The sequence below is a fragment of the Catharus ustulatus genome, chromosome Z, assembly GCF_009819885.2.
Source record: "Catharus ustulatus isolate bCatUst1 chromosome Z, bCatUst1.pri.v2, whole genome shotgun sequence".
In the NCBI taxonomy this organism is placed as follows: Eukaryota; Metazoa; Chordata; class Aves; order Passeriformes; family Turdidae; genus Catharus; species Catharus ustulatus.
Genome location: NC_046262.2, coordinates 51,833,693 through 51,854,152, shown reverse-complemented (window position 1 = coordinate 51,854,152; position 20,460 = coordinate 51,833,693). Strand labels below are relative to the sequence as shown.

Below are 20,460 nucleotides of genomic sequence, written 5' to 3'. Positions count from 1 at the left end.
CAGACAACAGAAAGTTCCACACTACAACAGCCTCATTACACTGCAAAATAATTTAGTTTTACTCAGTTCTGTTACTTACACGTAAAAAAAAAAAAAAAACAACCAAAAAACCCAGCACTCAATCCCCATCCCAAACATGAAAAGGTTAGAACAAGGAAAGATAAAGCATTAGATAATAAGGCATTAAAACCAAAACAAACAAACAAACAAACAAACAAAAGGCCTATTTTAGAGATAGAAATGGGAGGAATAAGAAACACTAAGAAACTTGGTAAATCAATATCTTTATTGTATAGAAAGTAGTTTAATCAGTGTGCTGAACCTGCTATTAGCGATGGTTTGGCTATTTTTAGTAAAAATAAACATTTGAAAATAATTACCTTGGAGAATATATATAATCTCCAAGCTTATTTCCCCTTAATCACTGTTGCTTTTTCATAACTATTGCATCTAATCTAACACTAGGGGCTCTAAATAGGAAGGGGGTACCTAGTGTAGGATAACTCCATAGTTTATTTCCTGCAACTGGTTCTGAGGTTCCTAAAATGCAGTAGAACATGTACAACCTCACTCTGCACCACCCTGGCACGGTACAAAATCTGCATCGATTCCACCTTTCTCCATCAACATCCTGCAACAGCAGCTGCCAGCTGAGTATCTTCTGGTGTAAAGTCACACAGCAAGCCAGTTTAAGTACCCAGATGGCCAGAATTTTAGCTTTCACAAGTTGCTGAAGTAATCATGAAGAACTTGGACCATATATCTGAGGTAATGGAAACAGTCAGCAACACAAGAATGACACACTCTGACAGCATATGTATTGCTACACAGACAAACACAAGCCACAGCTCTCAGTCTATGATATTTAAAAGGGACATTATCAACTACAAGCTAAATTATTTTGTCTGGACAATAAAGTATTATTGATTAACCACTGGTAAAGCCAAATTTAATGTTCAATTTGTGCACATGGCTACTTTAAGGACAGGGACCTCTCTAGGCACTAGTACCGTCGAGTTTGAGTAACTTGCATAGCAACAAGGAGAAAGCATTAATTGCTGGAGGACAAGAGTCAGTGGAAGTTAAGGACAACAGCCAGAAGGTTCTGAGTTCAGTTCTTCTCCAATGACTAGATTCAAAGTTGAGAGTGTCCCTTTAAAAGTTTCACATAAAACAGAATTGAACTCATTTTTACTCCATCATTACAAGAAAACTACTGATCATTTGTCTTACAATAGTTAAACATGAATGAACAGTACACAAGCAAACAACTGATTTGTAAATGAAATAGCAGCAAAATGGAACTCTAGAACGTTAAGTCTCTGCAGGATTTATTGGAAAGATTATAAAGATGTGGCAAAAACATTGTGATTTTACATAATTTAGTTTTGAGAATAGCTTATGGTAACTTAAAACATAATTAAAAATGCCTGGTCAAGGTCAGTACTTTTCTGGTATAAGCATAAATTTGCCAGGATTTTTCAAAGTGCAGCTTTACTCAGAAAAATGACAACATTGTATGTCTTGGCAAATTGCATTTAAAATCTGCTCAATTTGCAGATGGTACAACAGCTTTTTGTGATTGCCAGTACAATAAATTTGAGCTTGAAGAATTAAAGCTAATGGGATATAAGTATTTAAAGACAAAACATCAAGGACATAATTACATAATACTGCCATGATTTTTGCACACTTGTAACTTTGTTAGTTCAGTGGGTGTATAAAACTGATGCATGTATATAAAGCAGCTACAAAGTCACGGTTTCAGCTGATTCTAAAGGAGTGTGCTACTGTTTACTCCACTGTTTTCCTTCTTCCATAAGAATAAAGAATATTAGAAACTCCGCCACTGAGCAGATAACTCATACTCATTGGGCAAGTCTGTTTTGTTAGGTGGTGTCACTTCTAGTCACTTTTCTGGTCCATCACTACACTTAAACTGTTTTGAAATCACGTTCAATCTCTAACTGTTAAGGAAGAACAATTACAATTGAATCACTGAACAGCTGTACCAGTTTGAAATGCTGTCACATATTTCTTCATGGCAAAACATTCACATTCTTTTTATTGCACAATTTGAAAATTCAGGTTATGTGCATAAAAACCTTCATAGTGTTTGCACTGCAACTTGCGAAACATACATTTAAAATGACCTTAATACATTTTACAAAATCTTTTTAAACAACTTTATATTCTTAAGATAAAAGCATCCTGAGAATGTTACATAGTTCATTATACAAGCCCTTCATTTCTGCTATGCTTTATTTATCCCCATAGTTCCTAATTTGACAAGTTTATTTTACAGTTAATATCTTGGTGCTATATTTCACAAAATATCTTTTAGTAAAAAGTACACCATTGGCATTCAAGTAATCCAGCCTCACATCTAATTTACAAATTAAACCTTTGTCAAGCTCTCAAGGAAGGAAAAGTAAACCAAAATACATTACAGAAACAGTTTAGCCGACTAAAAAAAAAGTAAAGGCCTTGTGCATTAATAATTTGGTCAAACATTTAAGTTATGCAGTTTAATATTTTGGCAAAAAAAAAAACCCTCTACATCTATCCTTCTCAGTTTGTTTTCTTTCATCTGACACCAGATGTAAACAAAAACAAGTAGATCAAGAACGAAAGACTGACAGTGTAGAAGTACTTTGCTGTTGAACTACTTTTTCCTTTTTCCTTTTTTTAAAGTACTTGGAAAAAACAGACAAACGAGAATGTAAGTGCTAAGAATGGATTATCTTTGGGCTAAATAAAAGTTTTACTGGAAAAAAAATGTAAAAATAAATTAGGTTGGGTTTTTCTTTTATTTCCTCTACAGACATATAAATAAATAGTCTCTGAAGAAATTCTAGCGCCATTTCCTAAAGCAGTATCTTCCTGTATCTTTTTGATCAAGTCTAAGGCTTCACACAGTCTTGACTATTTTACTAGGAAGGTATCCATTCACACTTACATTTTATTTTCTGTAAAGGGAGTGTTCAGGGTTAAAAATATATTTGCTTTTAAAAGGTCAGCCTGCCATCCTGATGGCAGTGATTCAAGCTATAGAACAGAAGACAAGTTACAGAACATCCTTCAGTTTCTTATACTCTAGATGAGAGGAAGGAGATCAGGCAAATTAGAGAGGTAAACAGCCTGGATTTCAGGAATGGAGAGAGAATGTGGCTTGTTATATGAATGCCTGCATGACCAGGAGTATTCACTCCTGGAGACTCTGTTTCTCTTCTGCACATAGGCATAAATATTTATTGTCGACTGACTACAAATATTAAGAAGAGAAACAGTTATGGTTGCCACAGTGAAAAGAACATCACCTAAGGTTTCCATCAGGACAGACAAGCTTTTACAAGGTGAAAAGGTGTTGGATATATGCAGCGGTCATGCCCAGACGGCACACTTCAGGTGAGAGTGTAACTACCTCAAAAGGAAGAGTAAACCACTTCAGTAACATCTTTATATAATATAACTACGTACTTTGGAGTAATATTTAGCTTTTATTTTAGGCAATGGTCAAAATCTGAAGGACCTTTTCATCTTTAAGGCATTAGTGCACCAGGGACTAGAAGCTCCAGGCAATTAATAAATAGGGGGTTGGGGGCAGAAAGGGAAAAAGAAAAATCCCCAAAACATCTTTGTGTCACAAGCTATCATTGTGCATCTGCTTTGTTGGTTAGTTTCACGAAAAATATTTTCAAGGATGGCAGAAGGGGAATGTTATTCACTATTCCGAGAAAAACATTAGATCATAAACTTCACATCATTTTTTAACACATCCTTTAAAGGGCTGAACCTATCAGGCAAGATTCTCATCTTTACTGTTCCATCAGCACCACAGGAGAATATGTGATTTGCTGGTCCTGTTTCAATTTGCATGACTCCTGTCCCAATGTTTCTGAAGAGAGACTGTCGAGCATGCTCATTGATGAAAGTGTGAAGAAGATTAAATGTAGACAGACTCCATACCTGGAAAAGCATCAAAACATCAATCTCTTATAAGGATAATTAGCATGGTCTTAAAAATCATCACCAGTGAATGATGAAGGAATTGCACTACATTCTGCATCTACTTTTCTGACACTAACTGTAAAAGAAGACTATATAGCAATCTGTAGTGACACATTTATAGAATAGTAGTACTCATTTTCTATATAGAGAGCAATATAGAGAGACACCTAAGGTATCACTAATTAAAAGGAGGACTGCATTAAAAAGAGGCTAAGACTGACATCTCATAATTAAATTAGGAAATGTGAAAGTCAGAGTTGAGAAGAAATGCACTACATAAGACATCTGATTGTACCACACCTGTACAAAATTCTTTCTGAATGTCCCCCTCATTAATACCTTTATGTTGCCTTCAGCAGACCCTGTGACAAAATACTCCTCTGTAGGATCAACAGCAATTGCTTTGACTGGAGAATCATGACTCTGAAGTAACTGTTGCTGCTGCTTTAGGCGAAGATCAATTACACAGGTAAAGCCTTTTCTGCCTCCAGATATCAACAGCTGGTGTTTTGGAGCATAGGCGAGCACAGTTGCTCCGCTATCATGACAGATAAAAGCTGAAAGCCGAAGCAAAGTAATTTAAATAAAACACTGCATTTTCCATCAACCTCTAATAGTTCAAGACAATAGCAACAGTGACTTTGATGCTGTAATCCAACTGACCACAAGCAGCCCACTTTTTGTAGTACCAATATGTATATAAACCCATGTTCCCATCAGACATTCTGAAGCTGCAGTATTCTCAAATTAAGCAATTAAGATCTGTATTAACAAAAAATTGTATCCTTTTTTTCTATCCCTGTGTAAACACAAACTCTAAATCTTTGACCAGAAACAGATTTGAAAATAATTAAATAACAGATTGGTTATTTTAAGTAACATAATTTGTTATTTTAAGTCCTATAATTCCCATCAGAAATTCTTCCTAAACTACTTACACAAATATCTTGCAAGTTTCTACCGGTCGTTGTACTGCTAATTTGTTGCTTCTCACATTTATTTGGATATGTCTACTCCCCCAAATGAGTGGAAAAACAGAATCAAAATTAAAATTATCAGAACACAGCTTAGTACACTGTACTTGTAGTTCTAAGAGCCTATGAATTTACATTTAGGAATTCCATATGTCTCTCACATACACTTAAGCAGTCACCATACTTTAAGTACAAGGAGTTCACAACACTCTGATCTCAATTCCATATTTCAGATCTTGAAATGCATTTGTTGTATTACTTAAAACAAAGTACAGTAATTTCACGACCATAAGGCGTACCGGACTATAAGGCGTACCCCCCGGGAGTCGGCAAAATTCGCAACTTTGTAGATCAGATAAGGCGCACCGGACTGTAAAGTGCACTTTTTTCTTGCAGCGAGGCTCTGCCCCCAGCTCACCCTGCGCGGTTGTTGGCCAAGGTCCCGCCTCAACCCGGTAGCCATTGGCCCCCAGGCCCGCCTCCACCCGGCAGGGGAGGTGCCGCAAGCCGCCAGGCCCCCCTGGACTCGGCAGTCATGGGCCCCCGGGACTGCCTGGACCCGGGAAGGACGGTGCTACGGGTCCCTGGGCCCACCTCCAGCCGGCTGCCGTGGCACTTCCGGCTCCCCCCACGGCTCACAGCTCACACTTCTGGTTTGGCAAATTTCGCAACTTTGTACATCAGATAAGGTGCACCGGACTATAAGGCGCACTTCTGGGTTCGAGGGAAAATTTTAGTCAAAAGGGTGCGCCTTATAGTCGTGAAATTACTGTATTAGTAATAAAGCTAATGAAACCCAGCTAAAACTTATTGCATCCCCAAAATCTTACTTAGAGGAATACTGTTCTAAAGCAAGAGCTGCCCAGAACCTTTTAAAAAAGAACAGAAATATTTGAAAGGCATGCAAAGGATGGAGTTCATGTCCATGAAACCAATCATGTACAAAGAACACCAAGTAATTTCTCAAGCATCTGGTTTGATATTCCCACTGGTTCACTCACAGAGAATAGTAAAAGATGTTTTACTGCCAGTGTTAAAATTACTTCCCAAAATAACTCTTCCATAAAGATAGACACACAAACACACTTTTTTATGCTGTGGTCAAACATTCTGTTTGTATTTTACTTACCGTGCACCAAGCTGTTTGTAGGAGAAACCAGAGTATCCCAAAGACAAATATTTCTGCAGAACAAAATATGACTTGATTCAGCAATAGATGTTCTAAGGTATTTTGAACACTTGAAAAATCATCTGTACCTTAAAAAGGTTGTTTCAGGCATAAAGCACTGTAAATATACTTTCAACAATGACTTTTGAGCAGATCCCAATTTGCTTCAATAGTTTTTCAGACACTGCAAGAACATGCCTTCTACACAACCATTCTATAACTACTATTTCCATAAAGCATTTATGTTAATAATGTTTTATAGCTTAATTCACAGGAATGTTAGCAGGTTTTGATTTTTTTGATCAATACTTACTTACAAGAACAAAGAAATGAAGAGGTATTCCCTAGAGCTATAAAAACCACTTAAATGACAGGTTCATGTGCATAGGACAGAACAGAATAGTTCAGCTAGAAGTGGCCTAGAAGGATCATGTAATCCTCCCATTAAAAGCTTCAGGGTTGAGCAGAAGTTAAAGCATGTCATTAAGGGCATTGTCCAGGTGCCTCAAACTCTGACAGGCTTTGGTGATTAACCTCAAGGAAGCCTGTTCCAGTGTCTGAACCTCTTGGTAACAAAATGTTTCTTGATCTCCAGTATCATGCCAGACCTCCCTGGCACAGTTTTAAACCATTCCCACACATCCCTCATTGGATTCCCGACAGAAGCACTCAGGACCTCCCTTTCTATTCTTCTCATGTGGAACAGGAGCAGGATATTTGTGCTTCCGTATGAAACCCTCCTTAATAGGCACATAAATTTAATTGCCAACACTGCTCTCTCTTCCTCTCCCACCAACCAAGCACAAATACTCTTAAACTGCTTAACAAGAACCATAAAGAAAACAGTGGGGAAAAGGATAGAAAGTAGGGCACCACTTCGCTTCTATTCATTATCACAAGAGATCTTACCTGTTGTCAGAAGAAAATCCTGCTGTAGCTATCAGAGATGATGAACTGATGAAAACAAAGTCATTGGCTGTTTTGCTATGACACTGCCATGTCTGAAAAATTCCAGTTAGAAATTATTAATTTAAAAGGAATCTATTTTGTGCAAGCAGGCAATATTGAACTTCCTTGAGAAGGAAAGGTGTTTATTAAGAAATGTAAAGAACATAGGATACAAAGGTATTGCTATGCCTTGTAAGACTCTTAATTTTTCATGGAAATACACTCTGCAGCCCTGTGTAATTGTCCATTAATTAACAAGTGACAATTATTGACATGTCTCAATGAACATTGAAATTATTTCAGCTCTCATGTTGCATTTTCCACTCTCCACTTCAAAAGTATGATTAGAGTGTAAGAATCTGTCATATAGTCCACAGGATGACAGCAATACACGACTTAGTCTTGATTAATAGTGGTTATCAGCACAGTCCTTGCCTTCTCCTAGATATTCTGAAGGCAGAAAGAAGTAAGGGAACACAAAGCAAGTTTATGGAAACTAATTTAGTTTCCAGCTTACCAAATACGGTTTAGGTGAAGTTCCAGTAAGTGGACAACATTTCCAATTTGTCTGATATAAACTGATATATCCATCAGCATCAACAATTCCAAACTGAAAGAATATATATAGTAATAGTAAATACATATGTACATATTGCAGAGAAAATATCCACAATTTTGAGAAAATACTTAGATTAGAAGCATGTGATATTTCTGATAATTTAAAATTATACTGGGGAAGGGGAGAAGAGGAAAGGCGAAAGAGGGGAAAGAGGAGGGGAAAGAGGAGGGGAAAGAGGAGGGGAAAGAGGAGGGGAAAGAGGAGGGGAAAGAGGAGGGGAAAGAGGAGGGGAAAGAGGAGGGGAAAGAGGAGGGGAAAGAGGAGGGGAAAGAGGAGGGGAAAGAGGAGGGGAAAGAGGAGGGGAAAGAGGAGGGGAAAGAGGAGGGGAAAGAGGGGAAGCACTTTGCCAATTACCTTATTTCCTTGATAATTGAACCGCATTCGAGTCACCCTTGAGTTGCCACCAGATCGAAAACATGTGATTTGCTGCGCATGACCCCATTCAAACATTCTTACACTTCCATCTTGAGCACCTGTCAGGTCTGCAACAGAAAATATTTACATGACCTTCCACAAGGGCTGTAGCTTTTTTAATTTCAAGAAAACTCATGTTATCTCAAAATAACTGGTGCCAAAACTATGCCATGGTATCTCTCTTGGTGTAGGAGTAGAACATACCTCCGCAACTCAAAGTCATGTTATTTGTTATTTGATTAAGAAATGTATTTAGATTCTCATGAAATATGGAGCTATTTACTTGGAAATAGTAACACAATTTTCCTAGTATCTTTCATTCTAGTCACAAATAACAGAGAAATACAGTACTTTTTGCTGTTTCTAAAGGCTGTTCTACATCCCCCAATATTGTTTCTTAAAATGGAAAAATAGTTTCAGAAAGTATGGCTTATAAAGAACTTTCAAAATATGTAATAAATTGTGCTATACAAAATAGCAACACGCTAAGAAACAGGTAAGAAATATATAATATTTAGATAACTTTCTTTTTTAATAATACCTGAACTTACAATATGGCAGTGTTGGATGAGAAGCCATTCTTCTGACATTATTAATAGCTTTCTTGAGCATCTGTTCAATACAAAAAAATTAGAAAAAATTAAACAGTATTACTGCACAAAAAGTTATCGAACTGCAGAACAATTAGTGATTGCAGAGAGTTGTTTCCTATCAAAATTCCTATGAAAACAAGTACTGGGTTTAGAGATTGAGATAGAAGTCAGTGTCTTCCAAGACTAGTGTAGATGTTACCACTTTTGCAGCTTTACATATCTAGATAAATATTAAACTTTTTCTTCAGAAATGTATGGATCCAAATATAAACACTCCTTAGACTGCAGTCTTACCTCTTTTCTTGCCAATTCCTTTCTGATTCCATTAAATTTATTGGAATATTCCTGAATATTGTAAGATAAGCAAGAGAAAGGCAGAAGCATGTAAAGAAAGAGGTAAACAAACTTTAACAGAAGTAAAAAATAGGAAGGAATATATCTATTTTCAAGTCTAGTTAACTTATTGCCATTGATTGAAAAGTGATTATTTGTGACCATTCAGAATAAGCAATATACCATGTAACTGGCATTAAATAACTCTTCAAATTTTGCAAATACAGATCCAGTGAATTTTCAGTAGCATGTTTTTTTCTAAATTTCAAAATCTGCTTTGAGCTAGGCATACCACCCAGATTTATGTTTCCTCTTATTTTATTAATTCCTGCTGGGAAGAATTCAATGCACAAAGAGGACTGTAGACATTAGACAATTATATTTAAAGCCCATCTATTTAAATTATATATTCAACACACAAAAGGAAAAAAAGAGTAAGGGTTTTTTTTAATCAAGGAAAGTCATCTGTGCCTGTGTTGTCTCTTCCCTTCCCTTCTTTCTATTAATGTGCGTTAAAGTTAAGTTTTCATTCTTTTATCCCTTAACAGCTCTCAAAAGTATCTGACTTCTTTGAGGACTGTCTTTCCTCAGAGAAATGTTGGATTTGGTTTGCTCACGCATGTATTATTTACATTAATATTTTAGAAGGGCAAAATATGTATTTGTGGTAGGCATTAACTTCAAATGAGAACACATATGAAATTTTGTTGCCAAGGCACTCATCTTCTGCACAGCATCTTATCACTTACCACATACAAACAAGCAAGCTGGCACTGAACAACTTTCAGAGAAACATTTAGGTCAGAAAATACCTTTAAGACTATTGAATCAAATTGTGACTTTTAGTTGCTGTAATTTTGTACAGTATTTTAACACTACTTTGTCATGGGGCAGTAGATAGTGACGAAGTATTTAAAGTATGCTATTCTCCCCCAGCCTCTCATTATATCAGGGTGTCAACTGGAAAGAGGCAGGAATTACAAATTTTCATGTGCTTCATATACTTGCATACGATTAACAGAGTTTTAAAAAAACAGCCTCTAAATAATCAGTTTACTTTCTTGTAAAAAATTCCCTGGGTTTGGATTCATGGAATAACTGCAATCCTCTTAATTGCATTAATTAGCAGAATTAGATCTTTCAATTCTCAAAGTTTTGATGAAGAGTAAGTCTTATGCCCTTCAGTTATTCAAGTTCATTCCAAAACACTTTCTAAAGTTAAAAAATATGATCTTGAAATATGTATTTCACTTTCTTTTTCTCTAAGTATTTTAAATGTCAAGGAAACAGCCAAATAGTTCAGTAAAACTATATATAAATTTTAAAATTCAGGACAACAGAGAATGATATTTTTCAAACACTTACAGATTGGATGTGCACTTATATTTGCCATACTTTGCTCTCTAGACTCACAGCTTATCTTCTATATGCAAATGGAAGAATTAATTCATTTTCACTCTATTTCTTCACTTAAATGAAGGGTAGTATTGAATTTTACAGCTACTAACTTTTACCCAGAAGTTAATGGAAGTCATCATTTTCCATTCAACAGATAAGCACACATCATGATCTCCTAACTCCTGTTGGAGTATGCTTTTGAAAAAAATGCAAATTTACAGAAATGTGCCTTTGAAGGGCTACACTAACAGAACTCTGTGGTATAGTTTCTCCAATTTAGAAGACAAGTATAATTATGAAATGCAAATACTTCCATTATCAATGTAACTGACATTTGACACTGTTAGCCCCCACTTTAGAACAGCTAATGGCTAGAACGCTGGTTGCTTTGCTGGACAGTTGGGGCTTTGGGCCAAATGTACATTAGGACTGAAAAATGAAAATGCACATAAACTGCATCCCACCAGTGGTTAAACTGTTAAATATTGGTGTCAGTCACAATGAGTTGTATAACAAGCTGTTGATAACACTGCCTGAGTTTAAGAGCTGTAGGTACAACACGCTTTTCCTTCAGAACTCTCTCATTAACACCTCCAGCAAGTACTGTGTAAACAAACTGTGCTGAAGTGCCTGGCAGTGACCCTCCTCGCTTGCTTTGTATGAGCTGTGGACCAGGAAACAGTGAAAAATGACAGAAAAACCTTACACCTTATAAAATGTTAACTGCCTGAGTGTTCCTTGCTGATGAAAGTGAAGCAAAGACAATGAGATTGAAAAGCCAGTAATGGTACAGACCAGTGCACTACAACTACTGGATGGGCTGCGCACTATGGAAAAGCAAAGATGATGCCAAGAATCAGCAGTATCTGAAGGAACAAAGTAGCAAATAGCAGCAAAAGAAAGGTCTTAGTGAAGCTGCTTTTCTTCAGGTTCTGGTTCTTCCACAGCAACACTATTTCGTCCCATGAATCCCTATTTTTTCCTTCATTTGCTTTGTCCTTCATCAGGTACCTCTGTCTTCCCTCCCTAGTAGGCAGGTGTCGTTCTGTGCTGTGGTTGGCTGTCTGCCACAAACAGCATGCCAGACAAAATTTAGGTCCAAAGTTTAAAAGAAAAGCATTCAACAGAAGCAGAGCTAAATATGTATTTAGGAAGAAAGTTTTACTGCATGCAAAATGTAAGGTCATGTAAATATTGCTTGCATTATCAGATTATGCAATTACTTAACACTGAGAAATACACAAACACAAAAACTCTGTATGTACATATATATATATAGATAGATATATATATTTTAAAAACAGAAGTGAGAAGAGAAAGTGGCAAAGGCATTGAAAGAATACTTGCAGAAGAGACCTGATTGTAATAGCAGAGCTGCAACACTGGCACCTAGGACCCGTAGTTCCTAAAGTGAAGGCAGAGGTGCAGGTACTGGCACAATACCCACTTCCATATGTGAAAAACATTATCAATCTTATAATGCTTATTCCTTATTTACTCCTCCTATTCATCAGCTATTTTCAAAAGTCAAAGACAATATTCATTAACATATCATTACCTCATTCTGCCACCAGTTATAGACTCGCTTTGAATTGTTGAATGACATCAAGTACAGCTGAGTCTCAAGACGTAATGCATTTGGTTAGTTATTTGGGAAAACTCCACTTCCTGCACTGCATATACAGAAGGACTGAGAGATACTGGCATCTTGTATGACCATTTCGGCTCACTTAAGTGTCTCCAAAAAAGCATCTCCCAGCCAGCTAATCAACAGATCTGCACCTATACTATGCAGGAACTAAGATAAGAATGTCAATGGCCAGGCAACAATTATCATTTGATCTGAATTAAATCTAACCTAATAGCCTTTTGCTCAGGGCCAAGCTTCATTCCAGACACAACAGCTCTTTCTGAAGCTCAGAATGAAGACAAAAACTATACTTAAAAGTTACTACAACACTTCCTACAATTATTTCTACCCAATTCTTATGAATTTATAGTCTGAAACCTACTGAATATATGCTTTTTAAATGGACCACTTAGCTTCAAGTCAATAAAGACGAATTTATAGTTTAACTTCTTACCCAAACCCTGATTCTTTGCTTTTATATGATGCTTTTAAAGAAAGCATGTATGACTTGCCTGAAAGCTTTGCTTCTTTAGTTGGTGCCCCTAAATTCTGTGCAATATTTTAACTTATTAAATGAATTGTTACCAAAAAAACATCCAGCTTGCCTTGGTTACACAGAAAGTTTCTATTTATTTATATAAAGTGCAAAATGTAACAAGCAAGACTGAAAACACAAAAGAAGTAGATAGAATACAAAAAACTAATCTTGGAAAAGTGACTTACCACAGATGCACCCCTGCCAGTCTGTGTACTACCAAGCCAAGGCATATTGATAGGTGTGCCAGGATTACTATGAGTATAAGGAGTGCTTCCCTGAACATTTACCAGATCATCACGAGCATGTATAACTAGGAAATCATCAGCCCTAGAAATGAAAAAAGACAAATTAAGATTCTGAACAGCAACATTAAATACAAAATAAAATTTTGTTACTCTGATTTATGACAGCCAAGTGATATTGAAAACCAAGAACATATACCCTTTATTTTCTATTTCCATATCATCATCAACCCAGGTATAGATTTGCGTAGCTAAAATTGCAGAAACATCCAATTCTTGAATATCATGACTTGATGCTATTGCAATGCAGTTCCGATTTGCCTGAAAAAAATAACATACAGAAAAACAGATGCAAAAGGAAACCTCTCACACAAAATACACACTGGTCACAAAAATATACACTTAATTTACAAACCCCGAACATTTATATCTACAAATCTATGTACATTTATACTTGACATTTCCCTTTAAAAACTTATTTGCATCTGAGATAGTATCACACAGTATTTGCATCTCATACCCCCAAGCAGCTCAAGTATCTCCTTGCTTTTCTCAGAGGATAAGCACAGGTAACTATACTACAAGGTTTGCAACCATGTTCCCCTCCTCCAGGTCTGAAGGGTAACATGAGTGAACAGAGAAGAAAAGACTATTTCCTGTTTGACAGAAAAGGACAAATACTCCTACACAGAAGCCTAGAAAAAAAGTAGAAGCCACCTCTCCCTTCAATCAATTCACTGCACAATAGAAAAAAGAAGACAATTTGTAATAGAACTGTTTATAAAAAAGTAATTTTGAAGTGCTTTAGAGAAGGGACCGCCAAAAGTAGTAGCTGCTGAAAACAGCAGGATGGTTGGCAAAGCCAGTCACAATGTACCTGTGTATCAGATGGAAAACACAGCAATTGGATTATTCTACCTCCTTTATACTCACCTTATTGACTGCAAAAGCAGTAATGATGTCTGACTCTTTATGGATTATTCTTGCCTTGCCACCAGGGTATCCCAAATCTGTTTCTACCTGCATTTAAAATACAAAGCACAGTTAAATGCAAACTTCTCTGCAATATCACGATTTACTGAAAGTACAGAAGCAAATCAATGTAATGTGTGAAATTCCTCTTTTACCCTTAATTTTAATTCAAATACAGCCTGTAACCATTACGCTAAACCTGTTCTGTGTAATAACATAACTTCCCATTGCCGTGTTAAGATTACCACAGCAACAAAGTGTAATTTGTCACACAAGCCACAATACTATGCTCATTCTCAAGTTTTTCAGGGGTGCTGAAAACCAGCAATGCTGCATGCAACACACTGTTGATTGAAATTTTGAATCTTGATGTTTTGGTCTCAAAAAAGCTTGCTAAGTCTATGATTGCCCTTAGCAATAATCCAAAAGAAGGCAAGCTCCTGAACAAGAAAATGAACCTGAACTTCGTCAGTGCAACCTAATCACAATTATTACAATTAAATAAATCAGAAATCCTGTACATGCCAGAACCACAAACCTTTTGCTATCAAGTAATTTTTTTTTCAATGTGAACTAATGCTGGATTTGAATGCTGCCTATCATTTTGTATTTCAGAAATGCATTCAGGTACATGCCAGTACACAACAGAACTCTTAATTATACCAGCACTATAGCAGTCCTTTTCAAAATTAAAGAGCTCAGCACTGAAATAATTAAATTGATAGGTTACAGATCCAGACTGTTGCAGTTAAAAAATAATTTTACAGTAAAAGCAACAACACTGCCAAACTAATGGTGAACTAAGAATTCAAACCTGAATTACAGTAATTTCACGAATACAAGCCGCACCAATTTGACTAAGATTTTGCTCCTAAACCGGAAATGCGGCTAATAATCAGGAGCGGCTAATACAACCTCAGAAGTGCCTGCCAGAGTGCTGAGCTGAGCAGCTGCAAAGTCGGCATTTTGCGATTGTTACAAATCGCTACTCTGTTGCACCGCGGGCGGAGCCTGGCTCCCTGTAGGCAGCACGGGGGGCGGGGAGAGAGGCGGGAGAGCTCTCTTTCCTCCTCTGCCACAGCCCAGGGGAGAGACGGGGGGGGGGCCCGGCGCCGCCATTGCCGTGGCCTGGGGAGGAGAGGGGGGACCCGGGCCGCCCCTACCGCGGCCCGGGGATGGGGGGGGAAGCCGGCGCCGCCATTGCTGCGGCCTGGGGAGGGGGGGGGAAGCCGGCGCCGCCATTGCCGTGGCCCGGGGAGGGGGGGGGAAGCGTGCACCGCCATTGCCGTGGCCCGGGGAGGGGGGGGGGAAGCCCGCGCCGCCATTGCTGCGGCTCGGGGAGCCGACGGGAGCCCCGCGGAAGCCATTGCTGTGGCCCGGGGAGCCGACGGGAGCCCCGCGCAGCCATTGCTGCGGCCCAGGGAGGGGGGGGGGAAGCCCGCGCCGCCATTGCTGCGGCTCGGGGAGCTGACGGGAGCCCCGCGGAAGCCATTGCTGTGGCCCGGGGAGCTGACGGGAGCCCCGCGCAAGCCATTGCTGTGGCCCGGGGAGCCGACGGGAGCCCCGCGCAGCCATTGCCGCGGCTCGGGGAGCCGATGGGGTGCTTTGTCCCCGCCCGCCGCCGCCGCGGCAGGAGCGGGGAAACTCCGTCCCTGCCCGCCGCCGGCGCCACGGGCGCAGGAAAGCTCCGTCCCCGCCCGCCGCCGCTGCCGTAGGAGCAGGGGAAGCTCCGTCCCTGCCTGCCACCGCAGGGCAGCGCCGACCCGGGGTGACCGAGCCCAGTGGCAGCGGCGGCGGGCCCCGAGCGGCAGCGCCGGGCTGGGCCACCTGGCCCCATCAGCGGCCCCTAGCGGGCCGAGCCTGCACAGCCTTAGCTCAGCCAGTAAACCCCGCCCTCCCGCGGTTCTGTTAATAATTGCACGCAGGTCCTCGCTGCGAACGACAAAGCGGCTTATATTCGGGTGCGGCTTATCTATGGACAAAAACCGAAATGTTTGCCAACACCCAGAGATGCGGCTTATATTCAGTGCGGCTTGTATTCGTGAATTTACTGTACAAGTGGAATATTTAATTTAAAAAAAGAAAACCCCAAAGAATTATTCCAGAATTGTTTCAAGCCTCTCATCTTCAAATACTTAATTTTCTGTGCTTTAAACATTTAAACCAGAATGTTTTACTTGAAAAACAGCATGATTTTTCTGTCAAAGAACTGCAAATGGTCTTTTACAAAGTCTAAAAAAATAGCTGTTAGAGAACAAGAAGTACAACATCTTTTTTAAAGTCAAAAGAAAATTGATACTTCATTGATTTTATGTATGTAACACTGGATAAAACATCAGCAAACAGATACAAAACCATGATTTGTGTCTTGTGATGAACAAACCTGTAGGAAATTATTTTTTTTCTCCAGCCAGTTCCAATTACCTACTTGCTAATACTACATTATCACATAATTAATACTAACAAGGTAGCCCAAGCTACAAAGTTCACATTTCTGTCTTCACACCAGTTTTGTAAAAGAAAAGAATGTTATTCAAGTTTCTAGGCACAGTACTCTACCTTTTTAGTATGTCACACCAATTTTTCAAGACAGTTGCTAAAACACTGTTATATGGGTTGACTTGTCACCATCTTTATTATAAGCCTCAGTGAAAGCTTTCAGTAACAAACTCCTATAATGCTAACAAACTGCTCCAAGCACAGCTCATCACCTTCATTTATAAGCAAGTATTGTAGCCAGCTCATACTGATCAAAGGTTCTTTATGTACAATGTATCACACTACTACTGAATTTTTGTCACTTGAGCAAATCTCAACTTCAGCTCTTCACTTGGCCAAGCTACAGAATTTGATAATAGATAGTTTGTACTTAGTTGGTTAATGCAGTTAAACTCTGTAACAGTTGAACTCAATCCCTCGCATGTTTTTATTTTTTAAGTTTGTTTGCTACATGAGCAAAGAGATCAGCACCACTTAGGAAAAAAAATCATAATTTAGGTCTAATATATTTGAGGATTATTACTATGTACCTTATTGATGGCAGGCTCCTCCACCACAGAGTTTTTCACGGTTTCATTGTGCTCCTCTAATGACTTCACCAAGGAAAGAAACACCATAGAACAAAGCATAAAGATAAGGCATAACATTTATGGTATCAAGAAAAGCCTCAATTCCTTGTTGCTTACCTCAACACAGGGCAACTGAAACACAACAGCATGTTTGCAAACACATGCAGATATTTTATATAATAAGAATTAATAAACTCTAAACTCTGTTTACAGTAAAGAATTATTTACTTTGTACTGCAACAGCACCTTGTCCATCCCAAAAGTCAAATTTCTTGAAAAATAAGTAATCTAGACTGATATTTTATCAGCAACAAGATAGAAAATAAAGCCAACTATGCCGTGTAAAGCTGTGAGCCTACCTTAAAACATACAAAGCACATCTAAAATTTTCCAAAATACCTGTCCATACAGCATAACAGCATGGCTGTTTTAACAAAGTATAGACAGAAGTGATGCATTTTTGACAGCAAAAAGGAACAATTTTCCATTTAACTGCACTCTGTAGTGAATGCAATTAGACAACATTACCCAAGCAAGCTAATATTCTAGGTGTGATAGGACAAAGGTTAGGTCATGCAGAACTCCCCACTGCCACAGCTTTATTAGTCATGAATATTCTTTCTCCTGCATATTAAGTTTGTTCACTCTGTTTCTCTCTCCTCCATTTCTGCTATGTTTTCTTCAAAATTAGGAGCAGGAGTAGGTAAGAAAATAAAACAAATTGACAGAAAAAATCCAAAATCTCATTACAGAACCAACATTTAAAAACATTTAACTGCATCTGGAACTAGAATCCAACTAAAAACTGGGACAAATAACCAGGGACAGAAATAGTAATTGCTGTATGAGCATTTTTCCTATTAAAATTGAATTATAACATGACTGCTATAGAAGCAGTAGATAAAAGCCAGGATGACTATGGTAGTGACAAATTAAAATTTCCAGTACTCTGTATCATTAGATTACTGGATTAAATCTTTGAAATGGTCCATTTTATCATTCATTTGAGGCAGCTTTTATACCGATCTTAAAGAACTGACTATAGCAACATTGTGCTAGTCATTTTACAGTCAAAGTCTGATTATTTTTGTATTCTGTGAAACAATGGACAAGTACTTTTTGTATGAAATACCATAGACTTGGAGTCATTGATAAGTACATTAACCCTCCATGCACCAGAAGCAAACAAGCTGGCGAAATAACTTAAAGTTACGAGATTGACTTGCAATATTTTCTGTGTCTTATATACCATACCAACCTCATTTATGCATCGCTTCTTTGTAAAAATATTTCTGATAAAAGTTTCCTGGACTTCTTCCTGTTTGACCAAGTATTGCCAGAGCCTCTTCACAGACAGCGCTACATGACTGTTAGATCTACAAACAGAACAAAGTTGAATAAATCGTGCTCGCATTTATACATCATGCTCATGTTTATACAAGAGTGCAGTATTTTATATTCTATTCAAACTATAGTCAGAAGAAATGGTGAAGCAAAACTACAGAGGTGTAGACAGTATACAAGACCTATCTGAAAGCACTTTTAACAACCTCTTCCTGAAAAACCTGCATGTGAGAAGAGGCGCAAAAGGAAGAAGAAACAGAATATGTACTAACACCTCCTTCTATCTTGGGAAAAGTGAGAAAATCTCTTCAAGAGATTACACAATGGTAAGAGTACCATACAGATTATTTATTAGTCCAGCTCATTCTTTACAGTATGGATAATTTCTGTTTAACCCTAAAGAGTGATTGTTTCACATGGACAATGAATGACTAACGCTTCCTGCTAGGAACACATCATCAGCTATGCAACATCTCTGAAACATCCATGATTTTTCAGTAACAAAATTGGAAGTATTATAGAATCAGAATTCAAATGTTTATGCTTATTCTTAGAAATGGTACGCTCCAGCCAAAATTATAAATACCAATATAGTTGTTTTACATAGTAGCTTATGACAAGCCAAAATCAATCAAACTCTGAATTGCTTTAAATAATAATTTAAAGATAGTGTGAGCAGCAAATCCATGTTAAACAGGTCCCTTTTAAACAACTCCAGTTACTGACAGTGTGAATATGATGAAATATTTTACAATAAAAAGCCAGACTTTCTGTATCCTGAAATCCACAAGTGACAGTAAAAAGGCAGAAATCTATTCTAAAAATTAGACTTTAGGAGACCAAGCACAATTTTCTGGCTAAACACACAATTATGTAAAGTCATAATTATGAAAATATTATAAATAATCAGTATTTCTTCCCTAATTTTAGGTAACAGTACGGATGAGACTGTGAGGTAATTTTATTACCTCAAAACGAGGGGAATTATTTAAATCACTGTCACTAATCCATATAATGTTTCATTGTCCAGCATACTTCTTCCAGAGATACTCAAAATCTATGTTAAGCTTAAGTAGAAGAATTTTAAAAAATACGAAACTGTGGAACATTTTTCCTCCTCTTGCTTTGGATCAGACATACTTGAAATCTGACATGTATCCTCCACATAGTTATTGAAGTTGTAATCTATCACATGCACTAACAACCTAATGCTTGATTTATATCAAAGCTATTACAGTCACTGTTTACAGAAGTTAGACTCGCCTGAAAGGAGTGTTTGTAGGTTCGAGTAAAGTTTTGTGGCGAAGCAATGCAGGACCAGCAGCAAGGGCATCTTCAGAAGCATGAACTGAAATATAATGTTGAGGTGGACCTCCATACAGCTCAAGACGTCGGAGAAGAACTTGTTCCCAGCGCTGCAGAGTTTTCAAAACTGCATGGCATATCGGGGAGCTAACTGGAAGCTCTAGAAAGACAAGTAAATAACAATAAATCCCCTCCCCTTTCCATTACAACCTTGGAAAAGATAATTCCAACAGGTGAAGGCTAAAGTTTATTTCTAATATCTCCACAAATAAGCTTTGTTCAAATCTCAAGTCTGTATTTACAAGTACAAAAATATGAACTGCTTAGGGCTATTATTGCTAAAAAATATCTCCAGTATTGGAGAAATTATATAATGGAGCAGATGATTATGAAACAGAATCTCCTTGAAGCTGTCAAGGTATAAGGATGAAGAGCAGGTGGTAAGACACTCCCTTATACAGGGCAAACTGTGCTCAACTAATCTATTAGTGGCATTCTGTTGTGAACTGACTGCACTGGAGGGCAAGGAATGAACAACTGATGTTGTCGACTTTTAACTTCTGTGAGGCCTCTGACAGTATACGCCACACAACATCTTTGCCTCTCAACTGCAGCAAAAAGGGTGGGCTATTTGACAGTTAAGGAACTAATTGAATGACATCACCCAAAGAGTTACATTCAATGGTTTAACATCCAAATGGAGATCAATAATAAGTGTCATCCCTCAGGGATGCATGTTGGGATTGGTACTGCCCCATCTCTCTGATGAGGATACAGGTAGGGGTAGTGAGGGCATCTGCAGGCAGCTGGCAGACAGCACCAGGGGGAGAGGTGCTGCTGGTTTCCTGCAGGGAAGGGATGCCATCCACAGGGACCTTGGCAGACCTGAGGAGTGGCCCATGT

The 20,460-nt window shown here is 38.2% G+C and overlaps 1 protein-coding gene across 5 annotated transcripts in view; it reads right to left on the bottom strand.

Annotated features, from left to right (window-relative positions):
- Positions 1–267: 267 nt before the first annotated feature.
- The window catches only part of DMXL1 (Dmx like 1), a 78,352-nt gene continuing 58,159 nt past the window's right edge, over positions 268–20,460 (bottom strand). For 3 of the 5 annotated variants that reach the window (XM_033084681.1, XM_033084683.1, XM_033084685.1), the window contains 14 exons: positions 19,516–19,717; positions 18,167–18,284; positions 16,870–16,932; positions 13,802–13,888; positions 13,068–13,189; positions 12,812–12,953; positions 9,022–9,072; positions 8,686–8,746; positions 8,075–8,202; positions 7,619–7,711; positions 7,063–7,154; positions 6,115–6,167; positions 4,351–4,568; positions 268–3,969 (listed from right to left, as the gene is read on the bottom strand). In XM_033084681.1, coding sequence (XP_032940572.1) covers positions 3,745–3,969; positions 4,351–4,568; positions 6,115–6,167; positions 7,063–7,154; positions 7,619–7,711; positions 8,075–8,202; positions 8,686–8,746; positions 9,022–9,072; positions 12,812–12,953; positions 13,068–13,189; positions 13,802–13,888; positions 16,870–16,932; positions 18,167–18,284; positions 19,516–19,717 — 1,655 coding nt within the window. In that variant the 3' untranslated portion in view covers positions 268–3,744. The remainder of the gene's footprint in view (positions 3,970–4,350; positions 4,569–6,114; positions 6,168–7,062; positions 7,155–7,618; positions 7,712–8,074; positions 8,203–8,685; positions 8,747–9,021; positions 9,073–12,811; positions 12,954–13,067; positions 13,190–13,801; positions 13,889–16,869; positions 16,933–18,166; positions 18,285–19,515; positions 19,718–20,460) is intronic. The other 2 variants (XM_033084682.1, XM_033084684.1) reach the window with 1 other exon arrangement.